Source organism: Seriola lalandi, unplaced genomic scaffold (assembly GCF_002814215.2).
Source record: "Seriola lalandi dorsalis isolate HSWRI2012SDOR001 ecotype SW California unplaced genomic scaffold, Sedor1 jcf7180002054062, whole genome shotgun sequence".
NCBI lineage: Eukaryota > Metazoa > Chordata > Actinopteri > Carangiformes > Carangidae > Seriola > Seriola lalandi.
The window spans coordinates 1,141,588-1,164,660 of record NW_019524615.1 but is presented as its reverse complement, the minus strand read 5'-3'; the positions used below and the strand labels follow the sequence as shown (position 1 = coordinate 1,164,660).

The 23,073-nt window shown below is 39.7% G+C and overlaps 3 protein-coding genes across 4 annotated transcripts in view; 2 read left to right on the top strand and 1 right to left on the bottom strand.

The window, feature by feature from the left end:
- Nucleotides 1–10,502, bottom strand: part of galnt1 (UDP-N-acetyl-alpha-D-galactosamine:polypeptide N-acetylgalactosaminyltransferase 1) — a 38,913-nt gene extending 28,411 nt beyond the window's left edge. For both annotated transcript variants that reach the window (XM_087173179.1, XM_023403138.2), the window contains exon 1: nt 10,135–10,502. The gene's annotated coding sequence lies outside the window, so the exon portion shown is untranslated. The remainder of the gene's footprint in view (nt 1–10,134) is intronic.
- Nucleotides 10,451–18,174, top strand: LOC111652774 (SUN domain-containing protein 2). Its single transcript, XM_087173180.1, has 9 exons — nt 10,451–10,529; nt 16,222–16,312; nt 16,462–16,574; nt 16,696–16,784; nt 16,959–17,094; nt 17,215–17,330; nt 17,465–17,635; nt 17,757–17,846; nt 18,043–18,174. Exons 1-9 carry the CDS (start codon nt 10,451–10,453, stop codon nt 18,154–18,156), a joined length of 999 nt encoding a protein of 332 aa, XP_087029306.1. The 3' UTR covers nt 18,157–18,174.
- Nucleotides 18,175–18,535: 361 nt separating this feature from the next.
- Nucleotides 18,536–21,197, top strand: ino80c (INO80 complex subunit C). Its single transcript, XM_023403072.2, has 5 exons — nt 18,536–18,807; nt 19,154–19,270; nt 19,364–19,475; nt 20,033–20,100; nt 20,209–21,197. Exons 1-5 carry the CDS (start codon nt 18,631–18,633, stop codon nt 20,338–20,340), a joined length of 606 nt encoding a protein of 201 aa, XP_023258840.1. The 5' UTR covers nt 18,536–18,630; the 3' UTR covers nt 20,341–21,197.
- Nucleotides 21,198–23,073: the final 1,876 nt, after the last annotated feature.

The following is a 23,073-nucleotide window of genomic DNA, read 5'->3' as shown; positions in this document are numbered from 1 at the left end:
GGACCAGAGAACAGACAGAAAACGACAGATAAAAGGAGAGAGCCACAGAGAGAGATCTGCTTCCTGTTTATGGAGAGTAGAGAGCACAGGAAACAGAACAGCAGGCCGCTAGTCCCCTGTTAACGGGAATGACAGTGATGACAATACACACACCACACAGACACGCACATACTCACTACCTTCCCTCTTCTGTGTCCTGAGTGATTACATCGCACAGATTTAGCTCAAAACTTTCCCATCTATCTCTGTGTGTCCTGGCGACATCTGGAGATTTGAAATTTGTTCTTGGTTCCATGTCTTCCTGCTGTCGCTGCTCTGGCCAGCAGCCGTGTTAACAGGATCAAGCTTAAGTGCGTGCATGCCCCCAGCTGTGTGTTCAAACGCTCCCGGCAACATTCCCAATCCAGGATAGACTTCCTAGCAATTCTACGCAGCATGCAATCCCCCTCTCTTTTGGTGTTGTGGCAAAGAGTGGATTCAACACATTCTGTGTAAAAGAGAAGCTATTTTAGCTGCAATAACATTAATGATCTTAAAGTTAATTTTCCATGTAGCACTTAACAAAAAGCAGGGTATGTAAAAGCTTTAAAATCTACATAAAACAAAGGAGTGAAGAAAATGCATAAAAAGTGTGAGACCAGTTTAAATAGTCTCAGACTTTTGGACCCCATTGTACATATAAGGAGACGATTTCTACAAAAACATCTTCAGAACCCATTTAAAAAGAAGTGAACACATAGAACACAAACAAAAATAAAGGCAAAAGGGGAGTAAAATCAAAACAACTAGAAGTGCAGACCTCTGCCAAAGCAAATATCAAACAACATACACAAGACATCAGAGAAAAAAATTCAAATTCATAGTAAATAATTTGGATCTGGCCAATTGCATGGGTTCTTCCCTGGCTCATGTCTCATCCCTCCACCAAGTTCGGTGGAAATTGGTTCAGTAGTTTTGGCATAATCCTGCTGACAAACAAACAAAACAACAAATGGGCATGGGTGAAAACATAAATCTCCTCGGCGGAAGTAATTACATAAATTCAAGACCACTGAATGCAAGAGGCAGGTATGACAGATATCGCTCATACCATAAAATAATAAGTTTTTCTCCCCTTAAACCTTTTTAAAAGTCAGTTTATAGCTATACCACAGGGAAAACACTGGAATTTTTTTCCCTTTCAAAAATAAATAAATAAAATCAGGAAGATCGCAAACTGTAACATGGAGTTAGACCCAAATGCAGGACTCAGGGGATTGGATTAGATTTTAACAGCAGAAAACATTTCTAAGTGCTCAGACAATGACAACATAAAAAGGAGAGCTTGCATTCAAAATCATCTCATCTCCTTACTAGAGAGAAACTTACCTCCTTAATCAGTTCAACCAGGATTTTGCACTGTTCTTCTGTGAAGCCTGTGACTAGAATTTACTGACTATCCAGTGGCTTTTCTGAGGAACCGTCATGCGCTTAGCACCTTTTTACTTTGCAAGAAAGAAATTGATGTCATTTTTAAAAGCTGGAAATCTGTGGCAAATTTTTAATTTTCAATTGTTTAATGGAGATTGTTGGGAGAAACACAGAAACTGAAAATAAGCTCTGACTGATACTTCAATGGAATTAGTCCCACAGGAAGTGAACTGGCTGCATGTAATACACTGTCACAAGGCGCAAAGCTTGGACGACATGATACATGTGTAGCAGGCATCTTGAGACCCCATATAATATAACTGGCAAGCTAAGTGTGCTGAGTCACTGCAGGTATGTATGGTATCCATTTCTTCAGCCTCTAATAAAAAGCAAATCTATTGTTCTTTCAAGTGTGAGAGAGACATTTTTCTTTTCACTGTTCACACAGTGCCACTAAAAGCAACTTATCAACAAATGAAGACACCCTCCATTAGCTGCTATTTGTCATTGGCAGTCAGCAGTATCATGTAACAGACCTATACCTGTCTGTCTGCACGCTCTGTCCTCATTAATCCTGCTATTTAACACTACTGGACCAGTTCAAGTGGTTTGGTCTATGTGACCATTTTTTTCCCTACAAATGGACACTCAATCACTGGCCAAAGCTCTAAATATGCATATAACTTACTTGCATATACACACACATTTCCTAAGCAAGCTAATGCTATGAATATTTCATTTAAGCAACTCCGCCATGAGGTCAATAGCCTCTAGACGCACGCGCACGCACACACACACACACACACACACGCGCACGCGCACACGCACACGCACACACACACACACACACACACACACACTACATAACCTCCAATAAGCTTCATTGTGGGTTCGAAATGTTCAGCAATAATTTTGGCTTAATGACTGCAGGTAAAATCCACTATGAGCCCCAGGCATGACTAATCTGTCCATCCTCTTTCCAATCTAGCCTTATTAAGAAGTCACACAGATTTTCATCTGTATTTCTATCCCTATGCCTCTGTAGATCTTATGCTAATAAGGCCAGTTCCACACAGTTTCAAATGCCCATGTTTCATACTGTGAGCACATCTATCTAAGCACACAGAAAAAGGCTAGAATTACTAAAATATCCAAAGCCTATGCATATATATGAACATTCACAGAAAATGCACAAATTAAAAGGTCAAATCTCAAGCGCAGAGTAGCCCCTGCTTCACTTGGAATTGTTGTGAAGCACTTGTTTCGCCAGGCAAGTCCCCCTACAGTAAGTATAGAGGCAGTATCCTGCTGCTGTCTCTCCCCGCAGAGCTGAAACCACACTGACCCACATCTCAGCCTCTGGCAGATTACACTGCAGCACATACAACACACATACAACACACACACATGCACACGCACGCACATGCACACACACACGAAACATGAGCGCAGTGTGCTTGATATTTGTGTCTTGTAGAAATGCAATTTCTGGTGGCTTACGATATACACACATGCACACACACTCAGATAAACAATAGGCCTTTTGTTCTGCAGTTCATCAGCTAGGAGTAACTGTTGATATGGCTATCAGTGTGACGAGGCTAGAACAACTCCACTCAAAGAGTCCTCAGACCCACACGCTTGCACACAGGCACTCAGAGTAGCAGCCCGGTAGCTGATAAGAGCCAGAGATGGATGGTTGTGTGTATGTAAGCCCAGAGGGGAGAGCTGTACCTTGGTCAGGGTGAGCCTGGGGCAGATAGGTTGCTCTGTCACACAACTAAGATTGAGCACAGAACTGCCACAGTAGGGGACTGTCCTTTCTGCCCTACTCTAGTGCTCTTTCTCCTCTGTATAAAAAAGTTACAGACACATACTACAGCCATGTTCAGAACATTTAATTATCAATTATCAATTGATAGTGTGGTCACATTCTGATTTCTTTTCTTTGTGGAAACATCTTACACTACTGAATTTTTTGGGTTCACAGTTTGGGTTCAGAATTAGAAGAAACCCTGGACAAGTAAACAAAAACTTCATAATCTCATCATTATCTGTTTTGATAGGGTGAGATCAAATTAAAACTGAACTGGTTGCCAATTTGGTTTTGGTCTTCACCACAATTTACTTTCATTGGTGCCAAGAACGCATGAAGAAAAAGCTGAAAATGAATATCAGTATTTGATCAACTTTGTTTATAGTCATTTTTTATGCAACCACAATCTGAAAACAGAGACAACAAGTGAGTTGTATCATTCTTAGAAGAAGTTAAAAAGGCAAACATATTAACTATTTAACTATTTGATCTGAAATTCATTCAAACAAAACTTAATATGCTGAAAGTTTTTTCAAAGGTTATCTAAGCCATTCAACCATTTTTGTACCATTAAGTTTTCTTTCCATTTAACAGTCCTGCTCAGTAGTACAATACAGTAATCACAATGCCCTTATATGCGAAGAAATGTTGAAGGGATAGATACCAAAGTATAAACAGTAGTGAAAATCTCTGAGGGTTATATTGCCTCATGGTATGTATTACCATATTCCATATAGATTGACATAAGTGATAGAGTGTGCAGCACCAACATAGAAATCATATTTGACAGTCAATTTTCATCAATGTTGATTTCTACAGCATAATACATAAGCTCACCATAAATCACATGCACTTGTTTGTCATTCACTTATCATATAAGCCCTGGGTGTCATCTGTTATCCATATGGTACTTTCTTCGATGACCTTCAAAGTCCTTTCACTTCATCCCTTACCTAGACTGCGTATCTGGTAAGTAATATTTGTTTTTTATCAGCTGATTATGGGTTTGGCTTAAAAATCTTTATCAAGGACACTACCACTAATAAGCATCATGCAAGACTCAAGGTACTTCTTGTAACAGTGCTTTAAGTAGTAAAGGCCTCCATGTGAAAGTACTGTGAACAAAGACCCATTAAGAGCTGTCATCCAGGTACTCTTTTTTGGATGAAAGCAGAGAGAATTGAGTCTTAAATCTCTATAAATCCTCTCTGGGCTTTTACAGATTTGACAGCTCTGTGGATACAGTGGCTCAGCGTCTAGTAGTGTTGCCTGAAATCAAAAAGAGCATAGGTTTGAACCCTTCTACTAGCCAACTACTAGGGCTGGCCAGTGGTGACAAGCATGCTACAGTAGTACAGTACAGTAGTACAGTAGTACTCCTAGTACAAGGCAATGGATTCAGAACTGGACGTAATGCTTATGCACTGTACTGTGGCTGCCTGCTGCTCCTGGACAGTAAGATTGACTCAAATGCAGAGTAGTATCCCTGCATAAATGAAGTGTAATTTAGGTAAACCACCTTGCACACACAAAATAGCCTTCCTTTTACTCACAGCTACTCGAAAAAGTACTATTCTTTTTGCTATTTACTGTACAAAAACAAAGAGTCAGGAAAATAGTATTTTATAATTCCCGACATTGAAGCCAGCATTCGAGCTGGACGGAGAAGCCAACATACACTAGCAAACTGTGAAACACGTAAAAGAGGCACACAAACAATTACTCCAGGCCAGAGTGAGGAGAGACATCTGTGTGTAAGTGTGTGTCACACAATTGTTTCTCCATGAGTCAGCAGAAATTGGACATATTCCACTTCCTCCGATGGCGGGTGTGTGGGGAGGTGGGCAAGGAGCACGGCTGTCTCCATGGAAACTATGTCTTTTCCTGTCAGGTCATATCTCAGACTTAAACAGATGCTGTGAGCAACATACAGACGCATCAACAGCACACTCTTACAAAGAAGGTAATTGTTGGAGCTAAGCTAAACACAGTGTACAGTGTTACTTAAAGCTTCCAGGTGAGCTGTTGACATCCATATTATTTCACTCTATTCAGGTGTTGAAGGTGACTCTGGAAGCTCTGTACTACTCAAGGACAAGATCTGATTATGAAGTAAACCATGGGAGTACAACAGTATGCCAAAGCCAACTAGACTTGCAACAACAAGTTAGTTGCAATTGCACATCCATTTGGATTTTGTTCAAGCTAACGAAGTTGCACTGACATGTCCAGGTGTAATTGAAAAGTGAAAGAATGGGATTTGCATGTTATCCTGATGATACGAATGACAGCAGTGTTCAACAGCGACATGTGTTCTGTATACACATTTAAAACTCCTTTCTTTTCCCTCACAAAAGGCAGGATTTACATGCATTTTACTCACACTCATGATAATAATATCTCCAAAATAGGCACTCATCTCACATGTACGGTGTCACAGTATTTCAGCTGCATCTGATCTTTTTAATGTGTGTAGTTATCACTGATCAACATCATTATGTCAAACATTCACACTCCTTTTAGCTAGAACTAATTCTATCCCAATATTTAAACAATACTGTGTCTTCCCCTTCTCTGAGAAGGTCGACTTTTCATCAACACAGTGTTGCACACGTCGCAAAAACTAATTCTGAATACTGGGCTTAATCCTATTTTCTTATAATTATGGCGACAGAAACACTGTGTCCATCCAGCTGAGACACACTGATTGTGACAGGCTCTGAATCATCTGTAGAGGCCCTGTATGCAGTCTAAACATACTGCGCCATAGCTTAGGCTTGCTGTTCTTTTTGCCTTCAGAGCTTTACGATATTTCCTTTTCCAGCAAAGCTGTTTATGAGGAGTCAAAGTACAGTGGACTAGGCAGGAACATGTTATGTCAATGAATGACAAACCACTCTGTGAAGACCACTCTCTCTTTCACATACTCTGCGACTCTGCATATAAACACACACCAATAATTATTACTCGCAAACAATGCATACACATATACTGAACACACATGCACACAACTAAGGTTCACATGTTTGTGTTGGCCTCTAGTTGGTTCCAGCCTGAGAGCGAGCAGGGAGCTGGCAAGACTCCCTGGTGGCACTGGCTGACCCACTTCTGTGCAACTCTATCCCTAATGTGACCCGTTGGAAAGCCAGAGGACACGCACACACACATACACACACACACATACACACACACACACACACACACACACACACACACACACACACATACAACTGAAACTGCCTGGCTCCAAACCCTAGAGAACTGAGAGTCAGAAAGAAAAAAACGCTAAATGCTTCTGATGGCTATCTCTCTCCTTCTCATCCTTCTTTGTTTTCTTTTACTCTCACTTTGTCTGAAGATCAACCATTTAGGGTAACCACTATCTGATCTTGCAAAAGTAGCTACAACATCTAGAGTGATTTTCTGTATGTTTGATTTTAAGTTGATTTAATAACATTAAAAGCAAGATAAACAGGTAGCACCTACAAGCCATTTCAATTTAAAACAAAGAAGAAAAACGGGGCTTATAAATTTAATTAATAACAGTGTCCCTGGTTCGAGTCCACCAAAAGCTTTCTTGCACCAAAAATACTTTACGATTTTGTTAAGACATGAAATTTTAACTAAAAATGAGACCACTCACACAAGATGCTTGTTCCACTACTCTACACAAACAGAGTATATTTATGTTAATGTGGCTCTTGATTGTTGAGATTATTATAATTAGTGAGAAAGAAACTTTGTAATGGGTGGATCTGTGAGAAGCAATTCTGCTTTCTTCTACACTGCCACATTATAACACCAAATTGATGCAAAGTGTGGAAATAAGTCTGTCTGATGTGCCTGGAAAGTAATCACTCATCAATGTTTTCTTGAGAGAGGGGGATTTGATTAAAGAGATGACTTTGAAGTAAATAAAGTCAAATTGACATTTCACCATCTAGAACAGCAGAGGTGTCGCCAAGTTTGCTCTAGGCTCTATGACAATATGTATCCAGATTACCAAGTTAAAATTTAATTTCAAGGTCACAGTTCTTCATGTTTGGTTGCATTTTGTCTGCAAGCAATTATTATTTTCATGATCAATTTTTTTTTTTTTCATGATCTTTTTGATTAATCAGTTAAATGTTTGGTGTAGAAAAAAGTGAAAATTGTTCATTAAAAATTTACATCACCCAAGGTGAGGTTTTCAAATTAGGTTTGCCATTTTAGCTTGATAAAGTACTAAACCAATTAACTTCTTTTCATCTTTGCTGTTGATTAATTAATTAACACAAGTGACATTTTCAGCAACTCACTCACTTCACATGCCTGTGATAAGTCTTAAGCAGGGTGTAGATTATCAGGTGATTAAATCAACAGAACAAAAAGTGGAACTACAATATGTTCAGCTCATATTTACTGTGCTTTGCAGCTAAAAATACTAACCAGCCATGCAGACAAGCATATTGCTCTGCTGCTAATATCAGCTCTCAGAGGGTGTGCTGGCACAGGTCACTGTCTAGTCATGTAAGCAATGACAATGTAAGAAATCAGGGTGATCTAAGTTTTGGGGGACAGGAAAGCTGGTATGAGCTCCTCTTGCATATTGTGTAATTAATGTGTGTACATGCATGTGTCTGTTTACGTGAATGTGTGTCTGCATGTGTGCCTGATCTGGCCGTAGTCTGGAAAGAGGAACAATGGCATTCCTGTGCTCTGAGCTCCAGGTGGCTGTGGAAACCCAATCCCAAACCAAGCCTTGCTGGCACACAGAGTGCCGGGAACGCCGAATGCTGCTGCCTCCCTCCGGAGACATGGGCCAGAATAGCGCTATTGTTCCAGACCAGCTCAGAGCAATAAATGCACCACAGCCACCCTCGATGACAAACACAGACACTCACAAATACCAATACACTTACAAACAGAGTGAATATCTTTCACTTTCAATTTCACAGTGATCAGCAAAATCAAGCGAAAAAAAAAACTGTTTGGTTGCGTTTGTGCACATGCTTAATAAATTGGAGTTTTGTAAATATTAGACTAATTACATTCCAAAGCATGCTATTATTATGATTATTACCACCTGTATTACCAATACACACACATGCAAATTTTTATCATTATATATGTTGACAGCCATGATTGATGTCATTCACTTCTTAGACAAATAACCTAATTTTATCATAGTCCAAATATTCAACACTAATAAAATGATCCTGAAGAGTGGCCAAAATGTTTCAAGTTTAATATCTTAAATCAGCCCTCACAAATATAGAAAATGAGGTACACATTCACAAAAGCAGGCACATCTGCTGAGGCCTGAACACACATTCAACACACACAGGTCAGGAAATACATCATGCCAAATCCACAGCCTTGAAATGAGGAACATGATTCATTTCCTTTCAGTGGTAGACAGTCATGCCTTAACACAAGGCTGAGTTCAGAAATATAGCTTTGAGGCAAGGTCCTAAACATGACACATACAACACAGGTCAGAAAACTGTATGTGCTGAGAAGCCACATGTACTGAATGCAAATATTATATTATACATATTTTGCCATACTGTCCTAATGGTCATGTCAGTTCTCCTTTTATGTGGTTCAGCTGTACCACAGATATTCATGCTCGAAACATGATCAAGGTCATCAACTCAGGTTCAGGCACCGAAGAACCAATGCTACAGGTAGCACAAAGGTACAGCAACTTATTCTCCTACTGCAAACACACAAGCAACGCCACACACACACACACACACACACACACACACACACACACACACACACACACACACACACACACACACAGGATAAATAGTACATGCTCCTCTTTTCTCTCCCTTTAAGGAACATGACAGATAAATTGAACTGGTTCTCTGTCGATCCTACGTCTTCATCTGCTCTGCTCAGCAACTGCTGCCTCTTGCAGGATTGATAGTGAATCCATTTTCTTATCACTGGAGATAATTACAGCATTGTTAATGCATGCTCACTCATGCATGCTCATTCTCTCTTCTTTCACTCACTCAGTCTCTCCTCCTCTGCAGACAGACACACACAGGTCAGGCACCACATGCTTCAAACAAACCCTATAAAATGTCTCTTATTGATCGAATTAGGTGAAACGTGATTATCCTGTGTTAAACGGGGGGGAGACTAAAAATCTGCAGTCCACCAGAGGAAGGGAAGGGGTTAATTGTGGTCACCAGCCTTTTTTTCTCCCTGTTTGTATCAAGCTAAACTAAATCATCTGACCTCTATCAGGACACAGGAGACATAACAAGTACGAACCAGGGGTTAAATTCCTAGTGTACATCTCATCTTTCCAGGTTGTGAAATATGTGGAGAGAAATGAGGAAGTCTACATCTACAGTCCCTTAAGAAAATTACGTCCAACTTTAAACATCAATTGCTTTATACTTCTTTGCATTGGTGATATCCTGACCGTTAAGTCAAGGCAGGCTATCTGTTAACTGTCTCAACACACTCTCAATTTAGATAAACCATTAGGAAAACTGGCTGCAGTCAAATGCGGCAAGTGTAAGATAATGTTAATCTGGCAGTGGCCCATTCACCACAAATCGACAGTCAAGAGTGAACGCTAACATTTGGTGAAAAGTATTTAAGAGCTTTCTTATCGAAAAAACAGCTATTCTTTCCTCAAGCGTGTTGCAGAGTGGTTGTGAAACAGCAATTGCCGGCCAGTTAGCTGCGACGTAAAGTGACAATTTGTGTGTTTAACAGAGTCGCATCACATCTCCGTTGCTTGGCTGCTTCTGTCAACAAGAACCACTCTGCCATAGCGCCAGTCCGCTGCTCCTAGATAACGTTACTGCTTCACCGGCCAGAAACAAGCCTGCGGTTGAAAATGTGGCCAAAAAAAAAAACAACGATGATACAAGGTTTTTCACATATTGTTCGCTTACCTAGAGAGACAGGTCACCTCAATCCGCCGCTGTGGCGCAAGAGACCGCAGGCTAGCTGCGAGGCAGAAAACTGACGCCGAACGGTTCAAAGTGTCACAGCTAAGTTAGCAGGCTAGCTAGCTTAGCGAGCTAACGGTGATGGTGGTGGTGGTGGTGGTGGGGGAGTGTGGTCCTCTCCGTGTCGTCGAAACAAACCAGTTACCTTAAAAACCCAGACGGGAATGAGGTTTTTCTCACGTTGAACGCGGCTACAAGAGCATTGTCCAGTGTCAAAAGGCTGTGTGAGAGGAGTCATCCATTTGGAAAGACCGTGAATATGCCTGTCGGTTCAGTCGGCAGCAACGCTATGCCGTTTGAGCTCCCTCTCTACCGACGGACGTGCTGCCTCTGCCTCGGTATGTCTGACTGAGGGAGAGGAGGTTGGCTGCTGATGTGCGGCGCAAACACAGGCAGCATCACTGCTCATCCCTCCCGTCACTACCTCAACCCGGAAGAAATACTATAACTGATCCCATACATAGTCTAGAAGTGTTACAACTGTATTCAAATGTGTCTAGAGCTGCATCGTGCTCCAAGATAAATTACTCTTGGCCAGCGGTTTTGGCAAAACTGATATCCAGGATCTCGAAGGAGCCACAGAGCACAATAAACATATGTATTTATACATTATTTGATTCATTAGACTATTTGACAGAAAAGCTGTACAACAGGATAGTGATGCAGCTGCAGATGGACTGCACGAGTAACAGTAATATATGGGCTAATAACAGAACACAAATCATACCAAGGGCCAAGTCAGAATATATGTAGGCCTACTTATAAATCAGACATTATAATTCATCAGAGGGTAAACCTCACAGTTTATCTTGTTTGATGCAAAGTGGGAACAGCTTCAGTTGCAGCCATACCATATGACCCTCAGGGAAGCTGCTGCTCCACATTTACAAGATAGGAATTTCAACTAGCATTTTCAGATATGAGAAAAAGAAAGAAAGCGTAGACAGAATCACTGTTCAAAATGATAGTGATCCGGCCTAAGTGGTGAGCAAAGCATAGCTATATCCGAGTGAAACAAAGATCCTTGTCATCCACCTTTTTGCATGAGTCAGTCAGTAGTAAGTATTAGTAAAGACCTCCATTGGATTATATAGTGGCTAGAAGGCCTATTTTATCCTGTTTTATCCAAAAATGTATGCGTTAAATGTCTGTTTTTGAAATGGAGGGTTCTTTCTAAATTTGAGGTCATGGCAACTCACATTTTGGAGAAAGTGGAATATTCCACTGCCTACAAATACAGGATATGAAAAAGTGGCTCTTGTATCCAACATCCTAGTCCTATTTTTTTTCTACTCTTAGTGATCCAGCTATCCATCTCCTGAACTTATAACTGTTTTAATAAAACCCCAAATCCTTATCACATCATTAGATGATACAACCTTGGTAGAGGTGAAAAGTTTTACATCTTAATTACTTGGGAGACTTCAACATTGTTTACAGAAACATTTGCCTGTTAGCTCCAACAGGAAGATGTATGCATGTTCCTATAAGCATTTATGATTCATTTAAAATATAGGCTGATCTGTGTGGTGGAATATGTCAAAATAATAAACACTACAATTTTTGCCCCCTACTTGCAAACATACAATAAATCCAGTAAGACCTTTGATGCAGTTAAGGGCTTGTCATACTACTATCTGAAAAAGAAAAAAAAAACAGAGAAAAGAGAGTAGAAAAAGAAAACTGTCACCTGTTTTCCTCTACAAGGGAAAGGAGAACTGTTTATGGCAAATGGGATACTCTGGGTTACAAGACGCTATAAATAAGATGTCAACAGTATTGCTCACTATTACCTGTTCCATCAAGGGAGTGTTTAAATGTCTTCACTGCAGGCGTAACCTTTTTTTCGTCACAATTTATTACCAGAATAAGAGAAGCACTTGGGAGTGCTCAGACAGTTGCCAGTGCCAGGCAGAGCTAGCAGCCTGACTCAGTGAGTTCATTTTCTTCAGTTGATACCAATTTATGGACTGCTCTTTCACAGGGATGGTAAATTCTGTTTCTGATTGGCAATGCAGTCCTGGGTGTAATTCTGAGAAAGATGTAATTCTGAGTGGCCAAGATATGATGGGCAAGATATGGTGTCGGCCCACTTTCTCAGAGTTACATGTGCAAATTGGTTTGCGTCAGCATCGCCGCCAAACTCTTGTTGCACATAATGAAGTCAGTGAGGAGCCGTGTCTCATTTTTATGACTCAACGTTCTACCTGCACAGACACAAAACACTCTGCTTGGACTTGATGAGATGTGAATAGCAATACAGCTTCACTTCTAGGTCAGGTCATGCAGAATGTATTCGGGAAGCGAGCTTCAGTGCAGTGAATGATTAAATATGTGATACACCCAGCTTATTTGCATTCTCCCTCAACAAGTTTGCCATCTTGTATTAGTCATTATACATCTGCAAAAGGCATTCACAACCTGGGTTTTTTTTTTGTCATCTCTAATTATGTCTTTCATTTGGAAGAGAAAACCTACTGTCAGCTGCATCAAATCCTCTTTAAAGCTGCGAGGGCTTTAATTTGATAAAGCAGTTTGATTTCTGTTATTCTTTCAAAATAAATATTTATCTTTTGAATGAATACAGATTAAAGACACAGGCTTGGGATTGAAAAGTAGTAGTTTTAAACACAGATCAGGTAGGAAAAAAGGAGGGCTCTGTCCTCCTGGCCAAACCACCACTGATACGTCCTTGAGCAAGGCACTAGACATCCCATAATTTATCAGAGCCATACAAATGTGTTTAACTGTGATGTAAGGCTAAACTGAAAAATACCACTTATCTTTCTGTTGATAACTGTCTTTACATATGCAAATATATAGTTTGCATATGCTTGAAGTATGTATTTCAAATGTTACTACAGCCAAAAGATTACAAGCACACTGTTTCTCGTGTACATTTTCTCTTATTCACCACACAGACTCATACATATTCAAACAATCTTTCCATGTATACAAATGTCCTCAAACTAGGCAGGATATGCCTACACACACATGCATGCATTCACACACGTGAGAGCTATCCATTCCCATTACAAACATTGTCACATATCCAGCACCAGTCAATGGCCTGCTGATCAATAAGTGGTGCTTCAGGCTGTGGCTTACATGTTTGGCTTCCATATACCACCCAGAATCACTAGAGCAGAAAACAGCTTACGCAATACGCTTTTAAATTAGATCCCTAGGAGCATATATTCATACTGTATATCTGTGTGTCAACTTGAAAATCAACTTCATGGTGAAAATGCTTTTTCTATGGTTTTTGTAGCAACAGGACAGTTTCAAGAGCGTAAAAGACAGCTGAGAACAGCTTCTCTTGTTTGACAGAAGAGCTCTGTGTAGCACAGGTGTGTTTAGACTATAAGTTTGAGTCCAGCTGGTGCAAAATCTTTTACTTTGATGTTGCTGGTTCCAGCATGCTGCTCCAGCCTGCTGTCTGGCTCATACAGTATAGGTGATGTGTTCATAAGAAATGGGGTGTGTGGGTCCAATGCCCCACAGTTACAGCTCATAGTTTAACTTCACCCATAAAACATTCATATCTGTTTGCAATTGAGCTCACACAGAGTCTCTAGATATACTTTATTCATGTAGCTGGCAGCAGCAGTATGCTGGTGCTGAAATATGAATGAGACATTTGGAAAGACCTTCCTCTGAATCAGCATTTCCCCTGCGAGTGTGGTCCTCTAGTCACTATAAGACGAGACAAGGACAGAAAAGTAGCAGTAAAGCTTTCCTGTGTGTGTCTCAAATACATCTCCACACATACAAGTATTACATCAGCATCCCTCAGTTCATCACGGTCTCCGCGGCAGCTCAGAGGGCAGTGTGTTGAATTTGGATATGATATGTCTTTGTTGTGTGGAGATGTGTGGATGCTGACAGGGCCCTCCCTGGTGGGCCCGCATAGATTGATGGATATGCTGGAGGCACTCTCCCCTCAAAGGTGTTTGTGCGAAACACTGTGACTTAGGGACAAGAGAATAACCATGTACCTCCCAGGGCATGGCATCCTACTCTAATCAGCCATCAGATAACTGCAGGCCACTTCAGCCTGCAGAGTTATTCTGACACCTAAGCTTGTTTAATTTTACCTGAACTACTTTACAGGCTCCTGTAAGGGAAGGTTTTTCACTTCCACTCTTTCACGTCAGGACCAACTAAGTTTCTTTGCTCGCTGAAATAGGACTTTTATAAGTATTTGGTCATGATCACATACAGGCTAACTAATGTTCTACTGCAGTGCTTCCTCACCTGGGGGTTTTGGCCCTGCAATTGAAAACTCTCTGAACTGGATAAAATACCAGATAGTTTTTTTTCTCTCTTTAGGGCTCTAACACTTTCAAATTAAGATAAAAAAAAAAAAAGGTTAACAGGGGAAAATCTGATTTTGGTTAAAAAGACTGTATCTACATGGTGGATAATTTTCATTGTACTCTGAAGGGAGAGTTTACAATAACTGACCTGCTTCTGAGTCGCAGTGCAAGTCATCTGAAGAAGCTCTTACAGAAGTGAGTGAATAGTTTGAGCATTTCACTTCTATCATCATTTGTCAAAGAAGATTAGGCTGAAATGAAGGTTGCAGGAAACAGGAGGTGGGATGTATCTCTGAAATATTTTCTCCAAATTGGCCTTTGGTGTTTAGACAAGTCAATATTGTATTGTATGTTGAATTGTATATATTGTGTGTTTGGTTTAAATGCACTTCTTACAGCTTTATTTGTTTTTATGTTATTTTTCTTTCGTGACTAAAGCAACAAGGAGAACATAGTTCTGATTATACATCTTTTATTTGTGGAAATAGAGTTAAATCAGTCGTCTGACAGAAATCTTTGTAACAAAACCATATCATACAGACAGAACAAAAAATGAATTTCTGACAGTATACTTCATTTTTGTGTATAAGGTTGTGGTTAGTTACAAGTTATTAATTTAAGATAATTGGAAATATTGTGTTGATATACAGCATGTATAAATCCCAACGCACAACTGGAACTGGAACAGAGGGCCATAACTGTAGCCCGTTTTATGGGTCACTACTTACAAAAATAGGCTACCATCAATCCAATAAGGCCTCAGAAGCGGCTAAGTGCCTGTAGCTGCTATATTTAGCTATAAATTTTAAGGATAAAACTTGGACTGAAGAGAATTGGAAAGAAATTTTCTCCTTAGTTATTTCTTTAATAAGTTATATAGGCGATCAATAACAGGCATGCAAAGCAAAATGCAATCAGGTAATTAAAAACTCAAGTGCACTATGTATCTTTAGAGGAATGTTAGCAGCTTTATCATTTAAGTCCACTAAGGAGCTAATTGTCTCCAGTTTGAGAGCTCATCCATTATATGACCCCCTCCCCCTCCTGTTTTGTTTATTTGAACAGCAGAGTGTTCACAGATTTCTGTGTGCAGAAACCGTTCTCAAACACATGGTGGCAGCAACACTCCACTGATAGGAATGTGTTTCTGTGTCATACTGAGCTTGAAGATTACGGTTACTGTATTATCACTTTTAGTGTTGATTTTTATATTTTTTCATGTACACAATTTTGTTTTATTATTTTATTCATTGATTTTTCTCTTTAATGCTGTTTTAGTACATCTCTGTGCCTTATGTAAAGCACTTTCGATTCACCTTAAAGCCATAAATCAGGCTTTGTGTGTGTGTGTGTTTGCGTGTGCTTGTGTGTGTGTGTGTGCGCGCGTGCACGTGGGTGTGTGTCTAACATTCGGCCTCTTGCTCTACAGTCATGACGCGAATAGAACGTTAACGCAACAATCACATCAAGTGTGGTTTAGATCTCACTTCTGGCTTCATTACCTGAACGCACAGTGAATTCAGCGCAAAACTATACTGTTGACACAAGAGTCAGAACTCGTTTTGTAAACTGCCACTGGAATGACAGGGATAAAGATAAAGGAATGCAAGCCCTTAAATATTAACAGGTTAGTTATAGTAACAGTTAGAATAAGTGCATGACATGCCTTGTGTCAGAAAATGACCGACCTCATTTCTCTTTTGGTTAACAGTCATGTCACGACGAAGCCCTCGGCTGGAGGACTCAGGATACTACGGCATTGACAGAGAACCGTTAATTTCTTATAGGGAAACCCTGCACAGGTACGTTGGAGTGTATGTGTGTGTATTTGTGTGTTTGTCACTGTCATGCTGTATATGCACACATGGTAACCACAGTATGTATGTGTTTAACACAGTGACCTGTTCTTCATACATCCTCAAAGCTCTTTTCGCATTTTCATAACATCCAGGATTTTCAGAAGGCGTAAGATTAATCGCCATATTCAGCCTGAAGCAATAGAGACTAGCAACAATAGGAATGGCAACAGACACTTTATATTCCTCATACTCCCCCTGTGTTTTGGTAAGTGACCTCTTCTTCCATAAACAACTAAACCTAGTACAGAAGCTTGTGGGTTTTGTAGAGTGTCTATCTTTTGGATAAAACAACCCTGACCTGCTGATTGTCTTTCTCCATCCATCAGGATTAGCATACTCAATTATTACACTGAACAGCAACTTCCTGAATCCAGGAGTTTTGGAATCACCCATCTCACCTATAATCAATACGACGGTCTGACCCACAAAAGCTGCTTGACTTTCTCTTTTGAATAGAAACTTCATTTTATTCTTCCTGCACACAACCAAAGATATTCTTGTCTTTGTGCAAAACACATATTGATGTAGGCATTTCAATATCCCAAATCTGTCTACATGCAATGTTAAATTAATCTATTCTCACCAACAGGACCCAACTGCACGATGCAAGGAGATGGAGGAGCGAGTGAGAGAGCTGCAGAACGAACTGCTGAGGTTAAAGCAGGAGATTAATTCTCATTTTCTAACAGCAGACAGATTACCCAACTTTGCTCTACAATCGCTAGGTGAGACATCTAAACCATCTTCATTATCTTCATTTGCCAGATTGTAATTCACGAATGTACTTAAAAAAAAATTGAGACTGCTGTCTTATTCTCTTTGTGTGTGTGTGTTGTTGTGTGCAGGAGCAAAAGTTGTACTCCATCTCTCATCTGAAGCGCACCAGACTAAAGAGACATTCACAACAATCCTCGGAATACCTTTGATGCGACCACCCGTTCACCAAAGGACTGTTATTCAGGTGGAACATACACACACGAAACAGAATGCTATACAGTATGACTATGATGTTATAATTGTGATTATTTTATTTTTTTTACTGCCTGTTCTTTTTCATACATGCAACACACTGCTTTTCACGCTTTCTCTCCTCAGGGACACTCACCTCTTCCAGGTCGCTGCTGGGCATTTGCAGGTGGGAAGGGTCACTTGCTCATCGCACTCTCCCACCGAGTCACCATCAGTCATGTGACACTGGAACACATTTCAAAGAATGTGACCCCAACTGGCACCATCACCAGTGCCCCCAAGGAGTTTACCATCTATGTAAGTTCACAAAATTATCATTGTTACAATAAAGAAATCCACTCGATTTGATTTAAAACTGTTACATACATAGAGAACAACAAAGTGTTCAACTGGATGTCTATTTCATTCTTTCTATCAGGGAATGGAGAATTTAGATGACAAGGGAACCCATCTTGGAACTTTTCTTTATGATCAGAATGGGGATCCAGTTCAGACTTTCAAAACATCTGTGAGTATTACACCATGACCACCACCAAACATATGCACATGTATTTTTAAATTTCACCCACAAGCTAATACAAGGGGTTGCAGTTTGCCTTCCTTGCTGTATTCACTATATCCCTGATGGCATTTTATCTTTTTTAGGGACATTCATTTTTGACCACTCAACTAACTCTCTGCTCATTTCTCTTCTCTTCCCTCAGGATAACAAACAAGGTTTCTTTAACTATATAAAGCTGCAAGTTGAGAGCAACTGGGGCCATCCTGTCTACTCCTGTCTGTACGGCTTCAGGGTCCATGGAAAGCTGGCAGAGTGAGCCGAAATGCAATAAACGATAACTGCACTTACTGTAAATAATGCATCAATGTTTTGATTTCAGAGCTCACGCTTTTCATAAAAAATTATTTATGAAATATTTACCTGTGGCTTTGATTCCAGTGGTTTATAGATCAAACCATAACACATGCTGTGTGTGTATTATAGGCTACTCAGTTCAATTTCTTTAAGGTTTTGGATATGGGTTTTCACTCAAAAATGACTTCAAATGACTTTGAGTTTTTATTTTGATTATTATAACACATTTTAATAAAGATAATATATAAATATGATTAATACATATTATTTCGAAGATTTTATAAAATAATTTCACACGATTGATATACCGGAAGTGAAACAATTCCACATCCGGGTGGAGCGATGTTTACAAGCCGGATGATGGACGGCTAATGTCGAGCGAGAAGGTTGCATTTACTTCGTATATCACAACGACCTTGATGCCGTATCGCTACAAATGGCATCTCAGATCCCAATAACCATCAGGGCTCAACCGACAGCCGCCAGCTCTGCCGCTCTCCGGGGGAAGAAACGTGCCGGGAGTCCGGCGGTGTCAGCCGTCCAGCAGGCCACCGGGAGCGGCAGCAAGAAGAAGAAAGCCCCGCAGACAGCGACACCGACAGCACAGACACAGGTGACGGTAGACACACACACACACACACACACACACACACACACACACACACACACACACACACACACACACACACAATGCAGTATAAGTATGTGTATAGGTCTACTATAGTGTGTGTCGTTTGCATTCTTAGTGCAAATACACACAATGACATGATTAGAGTTGTACACATGGTTTTTATATAACAATTTTCAAATGCTAATTAAGTTTCATCTTAGGTATAGATACCATTTAAATGTATCTTTAGGTTTCGGGTTACACTACCCACCTGAAACTTTGTTTACATTCAAAACATGTAAACTAGTAGCTTGACATCAAATGTGAGTACTGCTTCATGTATCTTTAGATGACAGTGGTAGAGACGGTGTCAGAGGTGAAGCCGGCGGGATCAGTAGACAGCGGTCCAACGGCCACCACAGAGTCCACAGCAAAGCCTCCACCATTCAAAGACCCCTCATTTATGGTGAGTGTCTGTGCCTGTCTTGGTTTAAGTTTATCTGCTTCTGTTGCTTCTTCCTCAATTTCTGTCTTTTTTTCCCTGTTTCAATCTTGGCAGCATTCTGGGATTGGTGGAGCGGCAGCAGGCAAAAAGAACCGGACCTGGAAGAATCTCAAACAGATTCTGGCATTGGAGCGGACGTTACCCTGGAAGCTCAATGATCCCAATTGTGAGTGTTTGTATCTTATTTTACCTGGTACATGTTGTATATTTCTTAGCTCTAAATAATTAGGGTCCTATTTGTATATTCAAAATTCTACCACTTCTATTTTTATATTAATACAGAATAATGGCTTAGACACGAATCCTTTTTACCTAACATTTATAATTTTTTAAGGTATTCTTGCCATTTGACTTTATTCTACCAAGGTCCATTTAGAAACTGAATCTTATTAATAGCAAGTTGGGTCAAGAGACTTATGTGTTTAGTTTGCTTAGGTAGAGTTAGCTAGTTTTAAAAGTTAGTTTAGTTTCAAAATGAGTTTGAAATTGAGTTTGTGCAAAAAGAGGCTTAAATTTTTCTCTTTGCTGTTCTTTATAGTATACTGTATGTTTAAGCTGTAGTATATTATTATATTAAATATAAGCCTGCAGTGATAAGTCAGAAGAAATAGCCATAATGGTACAGTTTTAATAATATAACATATCTGATAGTATTAGATAATGTATTTAATATACATAATATATTTAATAATATTTGAATGCATGATTTTTCTGTGTTTACAGACTACAACATCGACGCCCCTCCCTCCCTGAAGCCAGCTAAGAAATACTCTGACATCTCTGGACTCCCAGTGAGTAATTAGTCTGCTAAAAATGTGATCGAACAAGGAACAGCCTGACTTTCGCCAGGTCTTGTGTAAAACACTGAAAACACTGAATACTCTGTTGTCTTTCCTCAGGCAAACTACACAGACCCTCAGACAAAACTACGCTTCACATCCTCTGAAGAGTTCTCCTACATCCGTCTCCTCCCCACTGATGTTGTAACGGGCTACTTGGCCCTTCGAAAGGCAACATGCATCGTACCTTGACAGCAGAGAGATGCCTGGAACCAGAGGTGGTTTCAAACCAGAACTGAACTCATGTCAGTGTAGTAGCCTTTTGGGGAGGCCAGGAGACTCTGAGAGCTCAGAGAGGCAACCCAGATGTGAATACCACTGCAAACATTTTTGCTGACCTCTAAAAAAAAAAAAACATCTGCCCTGCTGTTATTAAGACAGTGATCTCAATCATAATTGTTACTATGACAAAATAAATGGAACAAGTGTGATTTTTTTTTTCCATTTAGAAAGAAGAAAAAACTTTAAATGATTTGCCTTATTGCTCTGTTTGTGAGGCGTGTTTCTATTGGATAGTGTTGTCATCAATAGCTGGAAGTTATAATGTCACTATCAGAGAACATCCAGTGAACTGGACAATTCTGAAATGGACAAAACTGGATATGTTTTATTCCTTAAAGTTAAGAAATTTAATACATAGTTAAATATAACTGAAAAGAGAGAATAGGCTATTATTTTGCTTATTTGTAATATTGTATTTCTCAGAGTCCTGGAATATATTTTCTAATTAAGTGTTCCTACAAACCCTTGAGCAAGTTTGGGACCTTCTAAATCACTGTGGAACAAGTACTGAATAAAAAGCATTACTGGTTAGGATGCTGTCTGCCCCCTTGTGGTAGAACATCTGTTTCCAGTGGTGCAAGTTTCTTATGTCTTCTACACAAAAAATGTTAATATCTATCAGTGGAAGTTCAATCTGATTGGTGTAGAGAAAACTTGTTTACAAAGATGTTGCACAGCTGTTGGAAAGAGTTCGTCCATTTCAGACTGACTGTCAGTTACTTTTCTATAATGTACCTATTAAAAGTGAGTGTGTCTCTTTTCCATCATTCTTTGTGTAAATTTACAATTTTTCAGTGGAAAATGGAGATAGACTAAATTTTCGACTTAACTTGGTTGTTTCCTATTTTGCTTATATGACAACCTGTAATCACACTTGTTGGACATTGATATAAAACACTTCTCTTTATAATGAGCCTTAACTGAAACATCCACACCTGCTATGGTACTTAGCTGCACCTTGGCTCTTCTGTTTTATGCAGCAGCCTGCATGTATGTAAGCTATGCAAATATAGCAGAGCCAAGACTGTCTTTTCATAAGCCAAGATTCAGCAAGCAGGCCTAATTTAACATATGTCATATGTAAATGTAGAATTGGTTCCACATGGTTTTAATTCCACAGCTACATTTGATGTATGATTTGCTATCCAACTGGTAGAGTGAGAATGTCTCATTCATCACACATGGCAGGTATCCAGGATCATATATTTCATGCTATTTTTCAAAAACTTGACAAATGAGGTTGAATGTATTTCTCATGAGAATGATCCCTATTATGCAAATACTAAGAATAAAGGCACCTGCACAGTCACTGGGGATCAAGGCTTGTGAAAATGACAAAAGCCCTGAGAAGAAAATCAAACTTGCAACCCTTTTAAGTCCCCTGCTCTAACCACTGAGCTATAAGTCCTTACCTGTTGAGTTAGTGACTCATCAATCTACATAATAATTTAAGACAGTTTACACAGGCCTTTGGATACACGTTGCAATAAAGGATAATAAGGCAATGTGTTAGCATTTAAGAATAAGCCTGGTAATATTCTATATTTGTCTCCATACCAACAAATGCCATGAAATGTAAGCTAAAAACTATCAATGAATTGATCATACTCACAAGTATGGCCGAAGCCTGATATATATTATTCCTCATAAGACCTCCATTGTTTTTCAAAAGCATAAATGAGCGACACAGTTACACATGGTTCCAGAAATATAGAATTATTAGCATTTCTACAAATGACCACTCTTACTCATGTCTGAGTGTAACTTCTCCCAGCTCTGGACTTCAGTGAAGCTGATGAAGGCAGTATAGTATATCTATGAGAGTCACACCAGCATTTCCATTCCTGCTGTGGCATCAAAACCTCAACATTGTGATTAATGAACAGCACCAGGGCTTTCTGCTACCCAAGCACACGATCCAATAGAGTGTTTGTGTGTGTGTGTGAGCGTCTGCAAGCATGTGTGTATACAGTATGTGCTTTCACATTTGTGGACCTCTCTGCATTGTGTCCACCCAAGAAAGTAGTAGTGTCAGTTTATCTGTTTGTTTAGGGCTATGAAAATAGAAATGGAAAAATAGAGGAACATACAGTATATGAGTTGTTTTTCACTTGGTGCCAACATGCAGTCAACAAATCCTGCAGGTACACATGTCTTTTGAAGTCACACTTTATCACCACTTGGGAGCGCCAGAGCTCTGCTCATTCTGCCATCCAGCCTTGCTGAATGTGTTTGGTGTCCTACCATGAGTCAGTGAGATCACACAAGTGTGTCCATTTCTGTTCACAGTCTAGGATTTATAAACATGTACTGATGCAGGAGAATTTATACTTATTCAATCACAGGTCAGACTGCCAAATACTACCAATAAGTGAAAGGCTGCCATAAATCAGGTAAGCACACCAAATAGTAATATGATTAATATAAATGACATCATAAATATTATGAATATTACTGCTACAGTTAAACATTCATAGAAGTGACAGTGCATACTGATAGCAGTGAATATAGTATTCATAATAAACAATAATAAAAACATGAGCACACTGATTTAAACAGGCTGATGACAATCATTACTAATTTTAGTATGGGCACGGAAATGGATGTAAGCAATTTAGGACTACAGCTCAATCATATAATAAC